The 22,090-nt window shown below is 44.3% G+C and overlaps 1 protein-coding gene across 4 annotated transcripts in view; it reads left to right on the top strand.

The window, feature by feature from the left end:
* AHCTF1 (AT-hook containing transcription factor 1) overlaps positions 1-22,090 on the top strand; it is a 133,155-nt gene that overhangs the window by 7,418 nt on the left and 103,647 nt on the right. For all 4 annotated transcript variants that reach the window (XM_053302457.1, XM_053302448.1, XM_053302466.1 and 1 more), the window contains exons 2-5: positions 6,852-6,978; positions 8,772-9,025; positions 20,500-20,680; positions 21,588-21,795. In XM_053302457.1, coding sequence (XP_053158432.1) covers positions 6,858-6,978; positions 8,772-9,025; positions 20,500-20,680; positions 21,588-21,795 — 764 coding nt within the window. In that variant the 5' untranslated portion in view covers positions 6,852-6,857. The remainder of the gene's footprint in view (positions 1-6,851; positions 6,979-8,771; positions 9,026-20,499; positions 20,681-21,587; positions 21,796-22,090) is intronic.

Genomic DNA, 22,090 nt, shown 5'->3' with positions numbered 1-22,090 from the left:
CTGCAGGGAGTAGCTTCTAACCTGAGTGCTGTTGTCAGTAAAGGAGCCTATCTTGGTTCAGTAGAATGAACTAGCTGACCTATAGGTCTCTCCCATAGGGGTGTGTATGTGTGGAACACTTTTCGCAGTTCAGTCCAAATCCAGACCAAACTGTGGGTCCATGAATAGGTTTTGTCAAACAGACCAGCTGGGCCGGTCTGTTCAACTGAACCAGCTCAAATTGGTTCAGTGGGCTATGTAAAGTGGCTTGTAAAGGGGAATTTGATGAATATTCCCCTCTACAAGTAAAGGGGAATCCTTCACAAAAGGCTTCTAAAGGGTGGCTGTGAGTGGGGGTGGGGGCAGCGAGAACTGAGGCACCTTTAAAAGTAAGCGATAAGGTGCTTACTGCCAGTGGTCGTGGTACCACTCTTTGAAGCTGCCTGGGCCCAGTGTCAACAAGATTGTCCACTCATCAGGAATCCACTAGGATCCATAAGCCTCTGGAGCGGACCATCCTAACCTGTCCCCCACCTCTGCAGAGGTGTATTGGGGCCCACCCCCAGATCATTCTTTACCAGTCAGTGATCTGTCCATGACAACGGCATTAAACTCACCTGGACTATCCATGAAGCACCACTGTTCACTAAAGAATCCAAAGACCAAATGGAGTGTATGACTCAGCTGCATGTGTGGGCCCAGATTTTGGTTGAGACAAGCCCATGGTCATCATGGATGACATGAAGTCCCAAGCTGCACCAGAAAAGGCAACTTCATTGTGGAACCTAAGATGAAACAGCCTCAAGATCCTCAATGCCACTTTCAAGACAAGCTAAGGCAGGGAGACTGTTAAGCAGCAGAGTAGGCGATATACTGACAGAACCCAACTTTGTCTCTATTATACCAAGAAGGAGGAAAGATACTACCAAGTTCTGGAGGACAACAGCATGGCTAACAAAGCAGAGTCTTGGAAGTTATAAAAGGGAAGACCACTTCCTTCAGAAAATGGAAGTTGTGCACAAATGAAGAGAACAGGAAGGAACATAAACTTTGGCAAAGGTGGACCTTTAGATGATGCGGGCATGAAATGGATTAAGGAGGTTAAGGAGATTGCAGAGAAGCTGAATGAGTTGTTTGCATCTGTCTTCATGGCAAAGGATACTGACCATATACCTGCTCCGGAACTGAGCTTCTCAGGCTTGGAGGCTGAAGAACTGGGCCAGTTTGAGGTGATGAGAAAGGATGTTCTAAACCATCCTGAGAAACTAAAAATTAACAAATTGCCAGAGTTCTGAAGGAACTCAACTCAAGGGTTCTGAAGGAACTCAAATGTGAAATTTCTGATCTCCCAGCAAAAATATGTAACTTCTCCCTTCAATCAGGCTCTGTATCAGAGGACTGGAAAGTAGCTAATGTAACTCCCATTTTCAAAAAGTGACCGTAGGTTGGGGGGATCTGGGAATCTACAGGCCAGTTAGCTTAACTTCTGTGCCGGGTAAATTGATGGAAAGCATAATTAAGAACAAAACTGTTCCACACATAGAAGAACATTGTTCAACCTATAGAAGAACAGGCCTTGCTGCAGGAGAACCAGCATGGCTTTTGCAAGAACAAGTCTTGCCTTGCTAACCCTTTGGAGTTCTTTGAGAGTGTCAACAGCATGTGGATAAAGGTGATCTGGTTGACATAGTATACTTGGACTTTCGAAAAGTTTTTGATAAAGTTCTCCACCAAAGGCTCTTGAGTAAACTTAGCAGACCTGGGATAAAAGGACAGGTTCATGTGTGGGTTGGTAACTGGCTGAAGGACAGGAAACAGAGGGTAGAAATAAATGGACAGTGTTCACAAAGGAGGGAAGTAAGAAGTGGGGTTCCCCAGAGATCTGTAATGGGACCAGTGCTCTTTGACTCATTCATAAATGATCTAGAAGGTGGGGTAAGCAGTGAAGTGGTCAGATTTGAAGATGACACTAAATTATTTAGAGTAGTGAAACTCACAATAGATTGTGAGGAGCTCTAAAAGGATCTCTCCAAACTGGGTGAGTGGCAAATGTGGTTCAGTGTTAACAAGTAAAGTGATGCATATTGGGGCAAAACCAAACACCCCAACTTGACATATACACTGATGTGACCTGACCTGTTGGTGACTGACCAGGAGAGGGATCTTGGGGTCATGGTAAACAGCTCTCTGAAGGTGTCGACAGTGCATGGCAGCTGTGAAAAAGGCAAATTCCATGCTAAGGGTCATTAGGAAGTGGATTGAAAATAAAAATGCTAATATTATAATGCCCTTGTACAAATCAATGCTGTTACCACTGCATATAGCCATGCATATAGTTGTATCTGTATCTTAAGAAGGACATTGTAGAATTGGAAAAGGTGCAGAAGAGGACAACCAAGATGATCAGGGGCCTGGAGTACCTTCCTTAAGAGGAAAGACTGCGGCATCTATGACTTTTTAGTTTGGAAAAGAGGGACTATGAGTGGACATGATTAGTCATGTGCACGGACTGGTTCGGAGGTCATTCTAAAGGCCTCCAGACCGGTCTGGTCACGGCGTGGTTTTGGTTCAGGTGGGGAGTTTCAGTTAAAAAGGGGGGGCTTTACTCACCCCTTCCAGCAAAGTCACGTATTTTATGTAGTAATTGGGTGGCAGGGTGCCGCCCGCTTCAAACTCTGCTGCGCGGGCTCCTTTGTAGACATAATCGGGTGGCAGGATCGCTCCCAGTCCCTGCCGCCCTCTTCAAGCTAAGCAAGCCCCCCTCGGCTGGCGGCCGCCCCTGCAGCTATCAAGGGGTTCCCCCCTCCCCGCCGACCCCTTCTTGTCAAATAGCCCCCCATTACAAGAGGACGGCAGGAGAACTCTCTGCCGTCCCCTTCCCCTTTGCCGGCTTGGCTTGAAATGGCTTCTAGGAAGCCTTTCGCGCGCGTGCGCAAAAGGCTTCCTAGAGGCCATTTCAAGCCAAGCCGGCAAGGCGAGCGGGTGGCAGGGAGTTCTCCCGCCGCCTGCTCGCTAAAGTTAACTTTACTTAACGTTAACTTTAGCGAGCGGGCTGCGGGAGAACTCCCTGCCGCCTGCTCACTTTGCCGGCTTGGCTTGAAATGGCCTCTAGGAAGCCTTTTGCGCACGCGCACGAAAGGCTTCCTAGAAGCCATTTCAAGCCAAGCCGGCAAAGGGTAAGGGGACGGCAGAGAGTTCTCCTGCCGTCCTCTTGTAATGGGGGGCTATTTGACAAGAAGGGGGCGGCGGGGAGGGGGGAACCCCTTGATAGCTGCAGGGGGCGGCCGCCAGCCGAGGGGGGCTTGCTTAGCTTGAAGAGGGCGGCAGGGACTGGGAGCGATCCTGCCGCCCGATTATGTCTACAAAGGAGCCCGCGCAGCGGAGATTGAAGCGGGCGGCACCCTGCCGCCCAATTACTACATAAAATACGTGACTTTGCTGGAAGGGGTGAGTAAAGCCCCCCCCTTTTTAATTGGAACTCCCCACCCCAGTGCCGGACCGGTTCCGTGCACACCCCTAGACATGGTAGAGGTGTATAAAATTATGCATGGGGTAAAGAGTGGACAGAGACATTTTTCTCCCTCTCCCACAATGCTAGAACCAGGGGTCATGCCATGAAAATGGAGGCTAGGAAATTTAGGACCGACATTCACCCAGTGCATTATTAGTGGTGGCCACTAACTGGGATGGCTTGAAAAGGGGCTTAGACAAATTCAAGGAGGACAGGTCTGTCAGTGGCTACTAGTCTGGTGGCTAAAGGCCACCTCCAGTTTCAGAGGCAAAAATCCCCTAAATACCAGTTGCAGAGGGGCAACAGCATGAGAGAGGGCATGCCCTCTCTTCTTGCCTGTGGACTTCTCAAAGCCATCTGTTGGGCCACTGTGTGAAACGGGATGCTTGACTAGATAGGCTTTGGGCCTGATCCAACAGGGCTGCTGTTATGTTCTAATGTCTCATGATCCCAAAACCACATGCAGTCCAAGTGGTGGACAGTGCATCTTGTGAGTGAGAATTGTCTCCTTAAAACTAGGGCAGCCTCACCTCCCTCCCACTAATTTGGCTGATGCCGCACCCAGAAACCCAGCGGGCACAACTGGAAGAGACTTACATCCTCTCCCTCATCCACCCAGGTCTCTGCAATTCATGCCAGGTCAGAATGCTCATCCAGGATAATCTCTTGGGTAGCTATGGTTTTTGTATTTATAGACCTGGTGTTCAGTAGTACCAACTTCAGACAGTGTGGGTTGCTGAGAAAACCCGTGGGGTTTCCTTGGTTAGGAGAAGGACTGGAAGGCATGATGTTTTGACATAGCCAGCACACCTTTGCCTCTACCTTGCCTATTTGCACTGCCATGCTCTTTTCCAAGGACAACCTCAATCAGAAGGGCCTCCCAGACACATCTTGATGGAAGTAGCACCTCAGATGAATAACATTAGAAAATAAGTGCTCCCACTAAAATAGAGGCAGCAAACCAACTTCGCACCACCCCCTCTAGTGAACATAGGAAGCTGCCATATACTGAGTCAGACCATTGGTCCATCTTGCTCAGTATTGTCTACACAGATTGGCAGAGGCTTCTCCAAGGTTTCAGGCAGGAATCTCTCTCAGCCCTATCTTGGAGAAGCTAGGGAGGGAACGTGAAACCTTCTGCTCCTCCCAGAGCAGCTCCATCCCCTAATGGGAATACCTTACAGTACTCACACTTCTAGTCTCCCATTAATATGTAGCCAGGGTGGACCCTGCTTAGCTAAAGGCACATGCTTGCTATCACAAGACCAGCTCTCCTCTGCACTGGCCAGAACTAGGGCCAAGTATTCTGGTTTTCCAGGGAAGGGCTAGTCTGTTAGGTTCTATATAGATTCTGGGTCCCAAGCAGATATGGAAAGCGCTGCTTCTGCCACACTTCTTGTTCTTTGGATTTCTTGCTTTGAGGCCATTGTCTGTTCACCACAAGGCTGAGAGGCAAAAGGACAAGAGCCCTTTGGTTCTCACCCTTCAGCTTATGACCTTGCTCAAACAGCTCTTAAATACAGGACAGATACCAGAGATACCTCGCTCTGGACCACCCCAGCACTCCCCAAATGCTCTTATGGGGCTGCTGAAACCTCCATTATACCTTATAGGGAAAAACCTTAAAGATGCGTAAACTTCAACAGTTCGCCAAAAATCAGTCATTTGCCCAATTCCTCTGCAATTTGGGTGGTAGCCTCTACCCATTAGGCACTTAACTTAAACTGAGTAGTACTCCACTGCCTTGCGGGTGGGAGTGGGGTGGGGTGTAGTTGGCACATGGCAGTTGACAATTGGCACTGTCAAGAAGGCAGTCAAAATGAATAGAAGAAATGAAGGTGTGTAATGAATCTTCATAAGGATTCATTGAGTGAAAGTTATTACACACCAAAGAATCCGAACACTTGAAAAATAGTGACCACACATTTTGCTCCATAACTCCACTTCTATAAGGGCTAGAGCTTAGCTTTTTTTTTTTTTTTTAAATGAAAGCTCGGAATCTGGGGGAATTAACAGGACAGATCCAAAACCTGAATCGATTCAAATTGAATCAGCCACGATTCGATTTGTACCCAAATCTAGCCAATGGACCACAGGGGTGATTCGTTTGGTCTCCGAATCAGCTAGATTCGGGTACAAATCGATTTGTATCAGAACCAATTTGCACATCCCTACTCCCTTCCTAGCAACATTCAAGGAAGCAACCCCTTTAGTTCAATTTCTTAGGGCAAAACAGTTGGACTATCCACCCACTATCTTCCCCACTCATTTCTGCATAATCATAATAAGCTGTCTTCCATTGGTCCATGGCTATTACCTCTCAAGGCCTTCAGACAGGTATTTCCCAGCTCACATAGAGACGGATGAGAGGAGAGTGGATAACTGGGTGTGTATTTTGAAGGTGTGCCAGTCACAATTCCTGCTTTGCTTTTGCACATGATGATGCATCTGGTTGCCCACTGTGGTTATTTTCTCAACTCTGAAAATTCCACTTTTCAGCCATAACTTTCTCATTATGTTTGATACAGGATTATTGTAATGTCATTTTATCATGTCATGTATTTTTATGATGCTCTTACCTCTCATGTGGGTGGTAGGAGGCAGCCATATCTGGGACCCTACCATCTATTGATATTGTAACATAACTAGATGATGCAAGCAGAAAGAGTAGTTCTGTGGAATTCCTAGAAATGCTGGGTAATGGCCTCTTCTCTCTCTCCCCAGGAAACTTGTTTGCTCATTATACAATAAGTTTCCAAAAACAAAATGGGATTCAAGGAAAAATAGTTCATTAAAAAGCCTCAGCGGTATGCCTTTCCTATTTCCCTCCCATCTGCCCTAGTCAATATTAGATGTTAAGACTGATGTGCTACTACCTGACTCTATTAAGAGATATGTACATCTTACATATTCACATTCTGGTAACTTGCACCCTATTGCTGCTGTATGTAAAAGTATGTTTACTTTTAATGTAAAAGTAAGCTGTAGCAGTTCGAAATAAAACTTTCACTTTCATAGCTACAGATGGAAACTTTAAATTCTGTGGGATGTGTTTGCTTGCATAATAGAAGCCATAGGAATACTCTGGAAATTTGTGTAGCTCCATAGCTGCTCCAGAATCCAAAATTTAATATCTGTTCTTTCCCCAAGCATTACTTATTTTATGTGACTTACTCCTCCTCAGTATTTGGCATTTCTGACAAACATGCAGACTTGCTTGTGCTGTGTGTAACTTACTCTGACAGAATTTGAGTTTATTTTGTGCACAGTATAAAAAGCCTTAGGCATGGATATTGTAGTGCTTTAGTAATTGATTCTGCTTAGAGTGTCTGCTGAATAACTTTCTCTTGTCTCTCTACAGTGAAGCATGCGAGACCTAACAGCTCACGTAACCAGCAGCCTGCTGCAGTTTCCAGAAGTGACTGTACAAGCTCTTGGGGAAGATGAGATAACAATAGACTCTGTACTTCATGGGAAATTCACTGGAGGTACATTTCTGAAACATAATCTCTTACTTACTAGAATAAGCATTTAGTATTCCTAATACTTAAATTCATGATCAGTAATATTATGAAGGCAGGAAAGGACATTATTAGTGGAGAAAACAAATTGGATCCATATAGGTAGTGATTTACTTCAAAGCACAGCGGAGTCAGTGTGCAGCTAGCCATTTGTGTGGATCTACGTGCATGAACTGAACTTAATATTGCAGCTGTTGTGTCTGTTTAAAAACTGATGCTGAATCCTGACAAGATGAAGGTGCTGGACCCTGACAGGTCTGGGCATTTGGAAAAGGATAATGCTTGTTCTAGATAGGGTCACAGTCTGCCTTTTAAAGTAGTGATTCTCTTATATTTAGCAGGAGAGCAACTGGCCCCAGCACAACATTGCTCTAGTGGCTATTGCTGGTGTCTACCTTATGTTTCATTTCAGATTGTGAGCTCTTCTGAGACAGGGAACCATATTTTTTAATTTTTCTATGTAAACCACTTTGAGAACTCTTGTTAAAAAGTGACATATTCATATTCATCATAGTAGCTGTAGCATTGTCTCTTTGGAATTCCTTTCCTACATAGGTACAGTTGGTTCCTGCCCTTTTTGGTTTCAGTTGGTTCCTTTGTCCTTTTACCACCAGTTAGATGTTCCTATTTTTAGGCTTTGGCTGATTGTTGAAATCTGTGGTTCTGGATTTTAAAAAGAGAACTGAACTTCTTAAATACTTTGTTTTTTCTTTTTAATGGTAGTATTCTCTGGAAATTTGTCTTGTATCTTTTTGGATGCCCTCACGGGACTGAAATTGTTTGTTTAACTTATAAAATTTGAGCTAAAACTTATAGTTCTTGTTTGGTAAACGTGCCTTAATATATACTTTTCAAAAAACAACAACAGCACAAGTGAAATCCTAAGAGCACAGATTATTTTCCTGCACCTTCTTGCTTAAAACTTTTCAGTAGTTTTGTGTCCCTGAGCCAGAAGATATATGTGCTTATACTTATCCCTGCTTAGCATAGCTCCATTGCCAACAACCTGGCTGTCTTGTTAGTCGCAAAAAGCTAATATGAAATATATGAACAGTCTTTCATTCTTCAAAAAATAGAATAGTCTATCTGAGGCAAGTAAATGGTACTTAGGAGGACAGGCACTTCACTTGAGTGTTCCATATGATGTACATTGACAAAGTGTGGCATCAGTCAAGTAGATCTGAACTTAAATTTATTTTAAATGTTGCATCACACTAAAGTAAGATGCATCATATTGCCCATATACCTGAGCCAATATAATCCTGGAAGAGTTCCCCATCTCCAGGTAATATGCATTTGTTTTATATTCTTTGCTTGTATTCCAGCCCTTTCCTTATCAGTTCCTTCAACTTGGATTTCATGTTGCAGTCAGTATACATGTTGGTTCGCTGTTGGTACACACTGATGTGTGATACTGCACGTACTTGGATAAAAGTGCTCAATGAAAAGCTTTTTAGATAGTCCTGTGTGGAGTGGCATTATAGTGGGAAGCTCTTCAGAAGTGCTCTTATGAGGTAGTACCATAAGAATGCCTATAACATTGTGCTGTGTAGCTACATCCTCTGGAGTGAGGTGCCATATACAATATTGAAACAAACAGTGAGAGAGTTTTCACTCTGAAATATACACATGACTTTTTGGAATAAATTTATTGTTCTTTTTCACACTCTTTCATGCCCTGCCCCAATGTCTGTACAAATCCAGCTCCACTATAACCTTGCACCCTTTCTTACATACCCTTTCTCTCTGTTTTCATTTAGGGAGAAGTGGGCTGGCCTGTCTGGCATGTGGACCTCAACTTGAGGTTGTAAACTCAGTCACCGGAGAGCGACTGTCTGCATATCGTTTCAGTGGAGTGAATGAACAGCCTCCCACTATCCTTGCAGTTAAAGAGTTTTCCTGGCAGAAAAGAACTGGACTACTAATTGGCTTAGAAGAAACAGAAGGAAGTGTTCTGTGTTTGTATGACCTTGGAATATCGAGAGTGGTTAAAGCAGTTGTTCTTCCTGGAAGGGTACATGTCTTTTATATCTCAAAGACAAGGCTTCTGCTCTGTTGTATATATTCGCATACTGCTCCAGGGTATTCTTCTGCTGTGCTTGCTGGCTGCATCATTTTTAAAAAATCCTTCACTTTATTGCTGTGTTGCAAATAAGCTATCTTTCTGCTCAGAACAGAAAACTAATGGATCATTCTCTTTCAGTATAACCATTCACAGTGCTTGAATTGGTCTTTAACATACAAGAGGCTAACATCCGGACTATGAAGCATTGGCAGAAGAGCATCAGTGCAAATTTAACATGAGGGAGTGGTAATTCCCATTGCAGCTGCCTGTGCTCTCAAAAATATGTCCCTGGGGGTTCCAGATCCTTCAGGGATTTTTGAGTGGTGTCAGTGGCAGAAGGGGGAGGGATGGTTGAAAATCAGATTTACCACCACTCACTTTCCCGCCTGCATGTTGGTTAGTCTTTGTGGCTAAACCTGCATTTGCATTAAACTTAACTTTTTCATCTGCATATTGGTAATTACCTTAAAACTGGAAACCAGATCTTCTAGGATTCAGCATTACAGTATAAGCTAATATTTATTTTGGGGGGTTGGCTATGTTGTTGGTCATTCACTTGTAAGGAGATGGAAGAAGGCATGGGTGGCTCAAGATACGTGATCAGGATTTGATGTGAATATGCAGTTGTGCATATGCTGGAAGAGGAATGCACTAAATAGGCTGGGTTGCTAATAAATTAAAAAATGTAGCTTTAAGTGAGCAGAAGAAGATAATGGAGGGGAAAGACTAAATAAAAGGAGGGTAAATCCTTTGCAGAAAAAGCAAAGCAAAATCCCAAAAACTTTATAAAAGAGGTGTGTATTCTGGGGATCTGTGAATAGCTGACGTACTTCACTGTTTGTGCATTTTTAAAAGCACATTGTTGTCTCTTGTAAATTGAACTTCTGCCTCTTTGGTATGACCTGAATTTATGTTCTATTCTGAGAGCAATTGAGGTTGTCCTTTATCCTTCTTTACTGCCTCTTGCCTTAGGAACATAGGAAGCTGCTTTTCCCCCTCTGTTGGAGCTCCTCATTAATGGGTTGTACAGTGAGAATGCACGAGACAGGACTGGAATTTCTAAGGCTTGCTTCCTGCCGCCAGAGGGCACCTAATCCCAGTTCTGGTCCTGTCCGAGCTTGCAGGATACAGAGATCTGTTCAGCATTTCCAGTGTGATTTCTCATTTAAGGCTAGCTTCTCCTTTTTCTTTTGTCTGTTAAGTGTCTACCCCCCACCCCCAATTGTGCGAGGTTGGGAAGGGAGCTGCCTTAGGTTTTTCTTTTCATTAACGTTCAAATTCCAAAGTAGTTTTTTCCTTTGCAATTTGAGACATTTGGCCATCTTGCAATTGCTTGGTTCCTTACCTTGCCGCACGTCTCAGTCTCCTCATGGAGCGGGCACATATGAAATAATTATTGAGAGATTCCCTATCTGAGGGCCCTCATGCAACCCAGAAGATGGGTCAGTGGGAGTTTCCCCCTTTCGGGCATTGTTGGCTTCTCCTCTGAGCTCTGCTCCATCCATTTTGGTGGCTGTTTCAATGGAGGCCAATCAGGCGCCAAAAAAAAGACAAAGCACCTCAAAGTGCAAACGGAACCACCGAAAAAGAAAAGGTTGCAGCTTTCTGTGTGCCTTAGCGAGCACCTTCTTATTAAAGATGTATGCTGCAAAACAAAGCCGCAGAACAAGACAGTGTCCCCATAAGAGCTGCTTTGTAGATATGACGACGAGTGCCGGGTGGGTGATTCTTTGGAGTCCATACCACTCATGCCAGTGGCGGTGGGTGTAGAGTGGAAATCGGCCGGTCTTTAATAAGAAGGTGCTCGCTAAGGCACGCAGAAAGCCCAATTGCTCAATGCCCGATTCTGACAGCACTTCCAAACAAAACGCCACATCGAAAGCTGCCGCCTGTGCCAGCAGATATGCACCCACTGCCTTCTCAGCCGACCGGGACTCCTGGTCAACCATTTGGGGAACCCTCAGACCCAGTCCCATGCCCTACAGAGCTGGTGAGTAATGAGGTGCCTCTCCCTCAGGAGTCGGCTTCCTCTATTCCCCCCGATGAGGCCAAGGGACTTCTTTTTGAGGGAATATTTGCCCCTTCAGACTGTTCCTTCTATGCAAGTCCCGTCCCAACTGTCGGGGCCTGCTTTGCCACCTCAGAGGCCTCCACGCACCAGGTTTCCATCATCATCATCGCCAGATTCAAGCCCTAGAAGTCAGGCTATTCCTCCATCGGAGGGGGGCTGTTTTGTTTTGAAGGAAATGGGGAAAAGGTGGGCTTATCACTCTTCTTCAGAGTCATCACCACCTAAGCGTCCACTTAGACAGATAGCTCCTCCTGCATTACTGCCCCCTGTATTACCTCCGCCTGTCTTACCGTACTGTACGTGTCACCTCCGCCTGCTCCCGTGTTGCCTCCTGTGTTACCTTCTATTCCTCCCAGATACCCAGTGGTTCCCCACAGGCCAACCTCAGATTCTGAGTCAATTCCTGAATCGCCAAATCTTATCCAACTCATTGATTCCGATGGGGAGGGTGAATTGTCTAGGGAGGAAATAGCTCAACAGGCTCCCATTTCAGATCGTTTGTTCACTTCTGCAGGTTTCGAGGTTTTGCTTACCAAGGCTAAGAGGATGATTAATGATGTGGCACCGGCAGAGGTCGCACTCTGGACTTTGATCAAATTGTTTCCCCGTCCTCCTTAGCCACTGCTCCTTTTCTCTTGCTTTTCCGTAAGGTGGTGATGGCAGAGTGGCAACAGCCAGCTTCATTCAAAACAGTGGGTAGCTATCTTAGAAAGTACTATATACTCAATCAAGGAAGTCATCTCTCTATTAGCTCAACCTCACATTGATGCGCCCGTGGCACAGATGATGTCAGGCTCTATCTTGAGCATGGAAGGTGAAGAACAGTTAGTCTCCAGAGGACAGAAAATGTGATTGCTTGCTCAGAAAGGACCATGAAGCATCTGCAACAGTTATTAAAGCGGCCACTACCAATTCTATATTTTCACTTGCCTCCATTCTTTGGGTGAAGGAGTTCATTGCTCTAGTCCAGGGGTGGGGAACCTTGGCACTCCAGCTGTTGTTGAACTAAAACTCCCATCATCCCCAGCCACAATAATTGTGGCTGGGGGTGATGGGAGTTGTAGTTCAACAACAGCTGGAGTGCCAAGGTTCCACACCCCTGCTCTAGTCCGTCCAGAGAATATTAAGTTCCTCCAGGTACTGTTTCCTCTAAGGCTTGTGCATGTGCGTGCACTCACACATCTTCTGATGTCCACTCAGTTAATTTTAGATCCCACTCAGGTTGAATGAGGAAGGCCCCACCGTGAATGCATGTGCGCACATACTACCTTGATACTGCCACCCAGAACAAAACTCATTCTGCACACAGATGAAAAAAATTAGAACATTGCCGCCAGGGCATCAACAAGATGGCCAAGGCAGCAGCATTGATGGTGGATTCAAGTCTTGATTGCATTCAGCAGGCATCTAGGGCTATGGCATCTGGAGTTGCTGTGTGTTGTGCTCTCTGGCTGAAGATGTGGCAGGTAGATGCTAAGTCCAAATTGATTCTCACTGCCTCTCCCTTTACAGGAGCTAATTTGTTTGGCCCAGCTCTGGAACCAGTGTTAGTAGAGACTAAAGATAAGAAAAAGGCCATGCCTTCCAACAGAAAAGATTTTTGGAGACCTTTTCATTCCTACTCTTCATCCTCTTGTTCCCACAGGCAGTACCAGGGAAATTCCTATACTGTATTAAAGGATTGCCATAACAATTTTAGAGGATCAGGCCAATCACAGTGGAGGCAGCGATACAGAGGGCCCACAAGGGCACAGAGTTCTAGAGCTTTCGCTTCCGGTACCCAGTTCCCTAAGAAACAATGAAGCGGTTCCAGTTGGGAGCAGACTTCTAGAATTTGCTCCCACTTGGATGTCCACCACCCAGGATCGCTGGGTGTGGATGCAATTTCCACCAGTTACTTGTTAGATCTCATTTCACCTGCACCCGATTTCTTTTGAATGTCCCCAAAATCAAACAAACCAGAGAAGCATCTGAGAATGGTTCAAGCCATTCTTCAACTCAAACAGGTTCGGGTGATCGAGCAGGTGCCCTCAATAAACTTATGTAACGGCACATTTATTTATTTAACACATTTGTATACTGCCCAAAATGCAAGTCTCTCGGTGGTTTATAAAAAGAAAAAAGAAAAAGGTTAAAACATTACAATAATTTAAATTTTAAAACTTCAAAACTATTAAAAACACAATTTACTCGCTGTTATTCTTTGTTCCCAAAAAAGAATGGTTCTTGAAGGGCAATGTTGGACCTCAAACACCTAAACAATTATATTAAAAAAAGAGAAAATTCAGAACCGAGTCCCTACAAACCATCAAGGAGGTGATACCTTCAGAGGATTTCCTGTCTTCAGTGGACTTAGCCAAGGCATACCTTCACATATCTATTACCCCACTCCACAGGAAGTTCCTTCGATTCTCTTATGACAGTCTCCATTATCAATATAAAGCCCTTCTGTTTGGCCTATCATCAGCCCCCCGCACCTTCACAAAGATCATGGTCACACTCATAGTGCACCTTTGCCAGCAGGGGGTACACATGTACCCTTCCTGGACGACCTCCTGATCTGGGCCCCATCGCACTGTCAGGCCCACACAGTGGTGAGCCTCACATTTCAATGCTTGCAGAATCATGCATTCGTGGTCAATTCGGACGAGTCATCTGTACCCATCACAGATTCTCTAGCACCTAGGAACAGTGTTCGGTATGGCGCAGGGTTTGATTTCTCTTCCAGAGGAACACAAGATCAAGGGCATTGCCCTTTTATGTCTACATTCAGTGGACTTAATGCTCCTGACACAGATCCTGGGGCCTATGGTGGCCTGCATAGAGTGCACACCATGGACAAGGTAGCACTCTTGTCCGCTGCAGTGGCTCCTCCCACACCTGGGCCATATCATGGCGGGGACCCACCAGCAGATACAGCTGTCTCAAAAAGTCAGAATCCTTCCTGTGGTGGCTTTCTCCAGCGATCAACAAGGGTCTGCCTCTAACTGCTCCTCAGAGAATTGTCGTCACAACAGATGCCAGCCTAACAGATGTCCTTTTCTGCGGGGCGTTCATGTATTGCTCTGCACAGACATCACGACCAAGGCCCACATCTATCGCAAGGACGGCACACATTCGAGGCTTCTGATGGTGGAGGCAATCTATTTTTATGAGCAGAGAAATGTCTGACATCCATCACTGCAGAACATCTCAGTGGGGTGAACAACACGCAAGCAGACTGGCTCAGCCAACAAGTGGTGGACCCTGTGGATGGTCTGTACACCCGCAGGTTTTTCAACAGATGGTCCAACACTTGAGGGTTCCGGAAGTAGATCTGTTTGCATCTCGGCTCAGTAACCAACTTCTTCGGTTGTTCTCCAGGTTCCAGTCTTCTCTGGCAGAAGCAACTGATGATCTCACAGCTGCCTGGCCCAATTGTCTTCTTTACGCCTTCCCACCCACAGCCATCATTGCAAACGTCATCCAAAAGATGGCGACAGAACAGGCACAACTGATCCTGATGGCTCCACATTGGCCAAGGAGGCCATAGTTTTCAGAGCTAGTTCACTTCTCCATCCGTCCTCTGTGGCGTCTTTCCCCTCTGCAGGGATTTGTTGTCATAGTGTCCTTGCTGCACCCAGTCAGAATGGCTCCAGCTCTGCGCCTGAACGTTGAGCGCGGAAGCCTTGTAGCCAAGGATATCTGAAGCTGGTTCAGGATACTACTATCCTCGCTTCATGACACCTGTAGACTCAATGGATCTATCAGACCTCGTTGGCCACCTTTTCAAGGTGGTCTGCCTGCAAACGCCTGGATCTTCGGAGGTACTGGAGGTTTTGGCCTTTCTTCATTCAGGAGGGGCTGGACCTTCATCTGCATCCTAATGCCCTGCGAAGACAGGCTTCTCTGCCTTAGCATCCATGCTAGATATTTCAGATACGAGCACTTTGTTGCTTCCTTCACATGTGTCTAGATTTCTGAGAGGAGCTTCCAATTTAGCACCTCTTCCTGACCAGCACTTTCCTTTCTGGAATGCGAACAGGGTGATTAATGCTTTAACTCAGCCTCCTTTTGAACATCTGGTTTCTGTTAGTATGAAGCTGCTTTCTTACAAGGTTCTCTTTTTAGTTCCCATCACGTCCACCAGGAGAGTTTCTGAGCTAGGGGCTCTCTTGGTGTGCAAGGGGTTATGTATTTTTCAACAAGTCTTGGTGGTCCTAAGATCCTGCTTCTTTCCAAAAGTTAATACAGCGTATCATGATTCCCAAGATGTCATTCTCCCATCCTTCTGTCCGTCTCTGGTCCACCATAAGGAGAAGCTTTGGCACAAGCTGGATGTCTGTAGGCCCTGCGGATATATCTCAAGCGCACAGAACATGTATGCAATTGTGATTTACTGTTCGTTCCTTTTTGTCCTGCCTCGGTGGGTCATAAGGTCTCCAAGACTACTCTTTCCAGATGGATCAAAGGCTGAATAATCCTGGCCTACCACACCCATAATCTTCTAGTACCAGGGGAAATATTAGCACACTACCCATAGCACAGCGGCTTTCTCAGCTCATGCTCGCCTTCTGGACATCTGCAAGGCTGCTATGTGGGCTTCCATTACCTCATTCATCTGCCACTATAAAATATTCTTTTTCTCTTGACCAAGCAGCCGTTGGCCGTAGTGTGCTGCAGCAGATGGTGTGAGTACATCCTCCCTTCCCTTTGTTTCATTCTGCTTGGGCATATCCCATTAATGAGGAGCTCCAACGCAGGGGGAAAGGGAACATGGGTCTTACCATGACGAGTTCTTTTTTTGTCTGTCTGGAGCTCCTTATGCCTCCCAGATGTACTGTTTTTTCTAGTTCTAATTGAGAGTTAAAGGGAGGTATGGGATTTGTTTCACTTGGGTGGAGTCAGCTCCTGGGGATCCTAGTCATAGATTACCTTCAGTTGTCTGTTTTACTATTGTGTTTTTTCTTCTCTAATATTACTGTTCTAGTAGATGGTGGTTCTTCCTTTCCTACAGCCATCTAGGCGTCTCTTTCTATAGTGTCGCTCTTCACTTCAGACCCAGAACTGGGATCAGGCACCCTGCTAGTGGCAGGAAGCAAGCCTTAGAAATTCTAGTCCTGTCTGGAACATGCTCACTGTACAACCCATTAATGAGAGGCTCCAGACGCAGGGGAAAAGAACCCTTCACAGTAAGACCAATGTTCCTTTCTGTTGATACCATTGGTCCATCTAGCTCAGTATTGTCTGGCAGCGGCTTCTCCAAAGTTGCAGACAGGAGTCTCTCTCAGCCCTATCTTGGAACTGCCAGGGAGAAACATGGAACCTTCTGCCTACAAGAATGTACTTCCCAGAGTAGCCCTATCCCCTAACAGGAATACCTTACAGTGCTCACACACAATCTCCCATCCAAATGCAAACCGGGGCAGACCCTGCTTACCAAAGGAGACAATTCATGCTTGATTGCACAAGACCAGCTCTCCTGCTCTCAGCAGATGCTCTACCACTGAGCTACAGCACCATCCCCTAAGGGGAATATCTTGCAACACAGTGCTCACATGGAACCACCCAGCCAAAGGCAAACTAGGGCAGACCCTGCTTCCTCCTGCTCTTTTGCATTCCAAGAGTATGTCAGGCTAGTATATCCCTAGTACTGTGTTGCTTTATTTATATAGTTTGGTATTCTAAATGAGATGACGATTTATTGCCTCAAGCTCAGTATTGCTTGTATAAACAGTGATTTTTCTGAAAAATTTTCACCTTGGTGTTTGTCATTTTCTTCACCATCCTCTTAACCAGTAAATCTACTTTGCTTACATCAGAGTTGGCAGCAGAAATCAAGCTAGATTGGAATTTTTCTTAAGCTTTGTTTTATAGCATGGTTGCACAATTCAAATGCCCTGCTGGGCCAGAACCATCCACAGCTTGGCGTGCAGAGGCCAAGGCCAATTTTAAGCACATTATTACGTTAAAATTAAAAATATATATTATTAGTTACTTGTGGGTCTATTCACCTGTCAAGGGACCCATAGTTTTAACCAAAGATAGTGGCCAGAAAATAGATCCTGTTCCTGCTCAGTCAGTGGTGCTCCTGGAGTGCATGCCAGCCCCAAACCAATGTCAAGTCCTCTCTCCTTAAATCTCTGTTGTTTTCAGGCTGCAATCCTAGGCATGGTTACATGGGAGTATGCCTCACTGGGTGCACCATGGAACGTATTTCTGAGAATGCATATGGTGGTTCTGTAAGGCAGTTTCCAGTTCCTGTGTAGCTGCAGGATATCTGAGGGCCAGTAAAATAGTCCCTGTGGGCCAGATCTGCGCCCCTGCCCCCGGGCCTTAGGTTATGCAGGCCTGTTTTATGGTCAAGAGCTAGTGTGGTGTAGTGGTTAGAGTGCTGGACTAGGACCGGGAAGACCCGAATTCAAATCCCCATTCAGCCATGATACTAGCTGGGTGACTCTGGGCCAGTCACTTCTCTCTCAGCCCAACCTACTTCACAGGGTTGTTGTGAAACTCAAGTATGTAGTACACCGCTCTGGGCTCCTTGGAAGAAGAGCGGGATATAAATGTTTAAAAAACAAACACTAAGCATATTCAATCCTTTGTAGTTGAAATTTGTGCAAAACCTGCTCATTCACTTATTTGGCATTTTTGGTCTTTAGGATTTTAGAATGGATATTTTTAATTAGGTGCTGCACACAGTGACAGTGATGAGAGCTTGGAACCTGGAGGGTACCTATTGCTGTTAATTAGCACACTTCTGCAAAAGTGTAGTCTTCTTTCTGTTTCATAGCCAACTATGAGAGCCATGGCAGGTCACCTCTCAAAATTACTGAAATTAGAACTCTCATTAAAAGATGGATCAATTTAGTCTCACCTGTGACACCTTTCCAAGAAAATTCATGAACTATTCATAAATTCTCACTATCGTATAATGCCCACAAAAAGGATTTTTTTGGGGTGGACTAGCGAGTATGAAACATAATTTTCTGCTGACTAAGCTTTTAAGTCATAGGCTAGTAGGTGATGAGGGTAACCACTTTGAGGCAGCCTTATAGTGGGGTTCTGTAATGTTTTGCCCTGAGTCCAAATAACTCTCATAGTCCGTATCAGAGGACTTGCTAATTCCCAGGTGCCAGCTCACTGTGGCACCTGAGCCAGTCGATGGGTGGATGTGACCAGGAGGAGTGAGCAAGCAAGGCAGGGGCAGGTTGTTCTTTCCTATTCCTGGTTACATTTGTCTGGCTCAGGTAGGTAAGGGATTAACTCAACCAGGAGGAGGAGGCAGCAACCTGCCCCCATTTCCTTGCTCACGCCTCTTGGTCACATTAATCCATTGTCTGCCTGAGCCAGATGGTTGCAACCAGGAGGTATAGCATGCAAGCTAGGTAGGGGTCCACCCCTCTACCCCATGGAGCAAGGGATAGTGTTAATTTTTTTTGTCAAAATGTGCCAAGGTCTGCTGTATTAGGTTTGAGGCCGCATGCTGCTTTCAGGGTCACAGAGATCCCATGTTCAAATAAACATGGACTCTCCTGCAGCATTTTTCTGCAGTAAAGGAAGTGGTGCTGGAATAAGTGATGCTAGAGGGAAGAATACACAGGTTTGCTCCGTCTTATGCTGGGTAGAATCTAGAGGACCAAGTAGTATGTGAATAGCCACTTTTTCTTTTGAATAGTCTTAATCAGCTATATAAATAATTACAGTATTTGGAAGTACAAAATATTCTTGTTGAGAGGGCTTAATCACATTATCTCCAGTTATTGCTTTTGACAAAAAAAATAGTGGTTTCCAGATATGTTCTTGGAAGTCAAAGTTTTTTTGTGAAGTTTACTCTAATGCTAGAAAAACTCTCTTCAAAAAAGCAACCTTGACTTGGATCTGAAAATGGAAGCAGAGTCCAGAAATGGTTGTATATGACAGGAGTAGGCAGCCTTGGCCCTCCAGCTGTTGTTGAACTGCAACTCCTGTCATCCTGGCCACAGTTTAAGAGCTGGAGTGCCAAGGTTGTCTACACCTATACAGAGAGGATACCATCTGGAGGCATTTTATTAGGTCACTTGTGTTCTAGCAGAATGGTGTCCTGCACCACACAGTGGCTTGAATACTAAGAGTTTTCTTAGCTTTCTGACCAGCACTACTTTACAAAAGGCACATCATTGACTTTATTAGTGTGCAGAAACAATTGTAGTCAACTTACACATGAATGGCTTTTAGTAAATCATTAGCTTCAAAATGTTCTCAAACAATATAAACTCACATACCGTATTTTATGGACTATAAGACTCACTTTTTTCCTCAAAAAATATCCGCCAAAATTCAGGTGCGTCTTATATGTTTTAACAGTTTAATATGTTAAAACTCAGAAAAACTGGATTAAAATTAAGGTGCGTCTTATAGTCCGTAGCGTCTTATAGTCCGTAAAATACAGTATATCCTGCTTCATATTTAATGCTTTCACATTGAATATGAAAATGGCTTACAATATATGTATGAATGATATAAAAAAGAGAAAAATTTATTGAAATAATTGTTGCCTTCCTAATTAATCAAACAGCAGAATTAAAAGTCTTTTGGAAAAGGAAGGGCTTCACCCCTAATAACTTTGGGGAAAGCTTCGTTGCTACTAAAATAGATGGCCATTCTTATCCAGCTAACCAAAAATGTATATTCTGTACAGTATAGACAGAACAGAACTATTTTCTCATGGTATGAACCCCTGTAAAAAATAGCCATGTTTAATGGCACGCTTAAACTTTTAGCTCTTCATGTAACTGACTCTTTTCTGATAGTGTTAACGTCCCAGTAAAACCCATTTTCACTGGGAAAACTAAATAATAATTCCACTTGTTTTCGAGTACTTGTTAGTGACTCTGACTGTGGTTACATCTCTTCTGCTGGCATTGAGAACAGAACAATTCTATTATTTCCAGTTGGCAGGTAAACCCCCCTGTCTGTGAACAATAGCAACAAAAGTACAATAGATGGCTCTAACTCTGGCATTCCTTCTGTCAAGTTTGGCCACAGTCTAAGCAGCCCTGGACAGTATTGCTTATCTAAATGAAATACCTGCTGGGTCTGATCAGTGTTCCCTCTAAGGCGTGCGCACACAAGCTTTTTTATGTCCGCTCAGTTAATTTTAGATCCTGCTCACATTGAATTAGGATGGTCCCACTCTGAATATATATGTACACACACTGCCTTGATACTGTCGCCCAGAACAAAATCCATTCTGCGCACAGGTGGAAAAAAATTAGAGAGAACACTGGGTCTGATCCAGCAGGGCTGTTCTTATGTTCTAAAACAAAATGAAATATTTGTATCCTGAACTTAATTTGTCAAACAGCTTAAATAACATTCAGTTTTCTCCTAGGTTACTGCCATAGAACCCATCATTAACCATGGAGGAGCCAGTTTGACAACCCAACACTTGCATCAGAGTCTTAGGTGGCTGTTTGGTGTGGCTGCTGTGGTTACAGATGTTGGACATGTCCTCCTAATTGATCTTTGTCTTGATGACTTGTCATGTAGCCAGAATGAAGTAGAAGCATCTGGTAAATTGCATTTACTCTTCTCTGAAATTATTCACTTGCTGCTTAATAGCAAAGGAGTTACATTTCCTAGTGTGTATGCCATGTTAAATATTTTAGCAAATACCTAATGAGGTATTTAGGATATGTGACTTATTGCAAAAATTACAAGGGTCAATCTCCTTTGGTTTCCTAGCTGTCTTTGGTCTGCTAGGCTGTACAATGTGTATCTGATTTATTTTCAGTTAGGGAGATAAGAGTGAATGTCGTCATATGAGTTTTTGCAGATGGTAGGACAGCAGTAAGTTCACCACACCATCTATTAGGCTGAATGGCTTGGAGTAGAATGACTTCAGCTTTGTCTGCAGTGGAAAGACTGTAGACCAGTACTGATTTGAAGTGCTTTTCCCTGCTCCTAAAGCTGAAACAGAAATCCCAAGTGTGTCTACTTTTCAAAGGACTGTGGTTTGGAAGGCTTTTTCTGCAGAAGAGAGAAGAAATAAGAGTTTATCTCATTTCTGCTGCCCACTAAAGAGCAGCATAAAATACAATAAGAGACTGCCCCTCGGAGCTTTCTGCTGTTCTTGGAGAAGGGAATTTTGTGCCGGCCATCCAGGAAAGAAGTTACTTCCATGACAACAATCTGTGGCTACCTCTATATTGTGTTGTCAGAATTATGACAAAACAATAAAAAGAGTTTAGAGAGCTCTTGTTCTTTTCACCCTTCCTCCCTGAATTTCTCTAAAAGTCTGTGTCTTCCCATTATTCACTTATATTGTAAACCTTCAGCTTGTGATGTGTACTTACATAGATTTATCGGAACAGAAGACAATATACTGGTTCTTGTGGGTAATTCAGTTATGTTAAAGTGTGGATTAATGTGCATGTATTTTATTTGTTGTAAATTTGTTTTGTTCTACTTTTTATACAGATCTAGAAGTTATTGCTGGAATCCCTCCTGAAATCCCACAAATAAGAGAAGCTATAACTAGGAAGGGTCGACATCTCTGTTTCCAGTTACTGAACCCGTCAGGAACTGCTGTCACAACTCTCTCATATGTGCACAGGAGCAACCAATTAGTTGTGGGGTTTTCTGATGGCTATCTCTCACTATGGAACATGAAAAGTTTGAAAAAAGAGTAAGTATGTTTTATATGAGCTGGAGTTCTTCATTTAATGAACTAGAAAAAAGTGTAGTGATGTATTGATTACAGAAGTATTCTTCAATAAAGTATTCAAAAACAAAATATGTGCATTAGGTCTAGTATGTGTTTTGATCTTTTTAAAAAAGTAGTTTACACTAGGTTTCTATAAGCTATAGATCTTGATTGTGATCCACTGACACTCATAAATATGGGTTCTGCACCTGTGCTGACCTTTCGGGTAGAATTCTTTAGCTCTTTGTGGTTCAAACAACCGCCTTCTGTGCATGCT

The sequence above is a fragment of the Hemicordylus capensis genome, chromosome 1 (genome assembly GCF_027244095.1).
Source record: "Hemicordylus capensis ecotype Gifberg chromosome 1, rHemCap1.1.pri, whole genome shotgun sequence".
NCBI classification, from domain to species: Eukaryota; Metazoa; Chordata; class Lepidosauria; order Squamata; family Cordylidae; genus Hemicordylus; species Hemicordylus capensis.
This window is presented reverse-complemented; position numbering and strand designations above follow the sequence as displayed.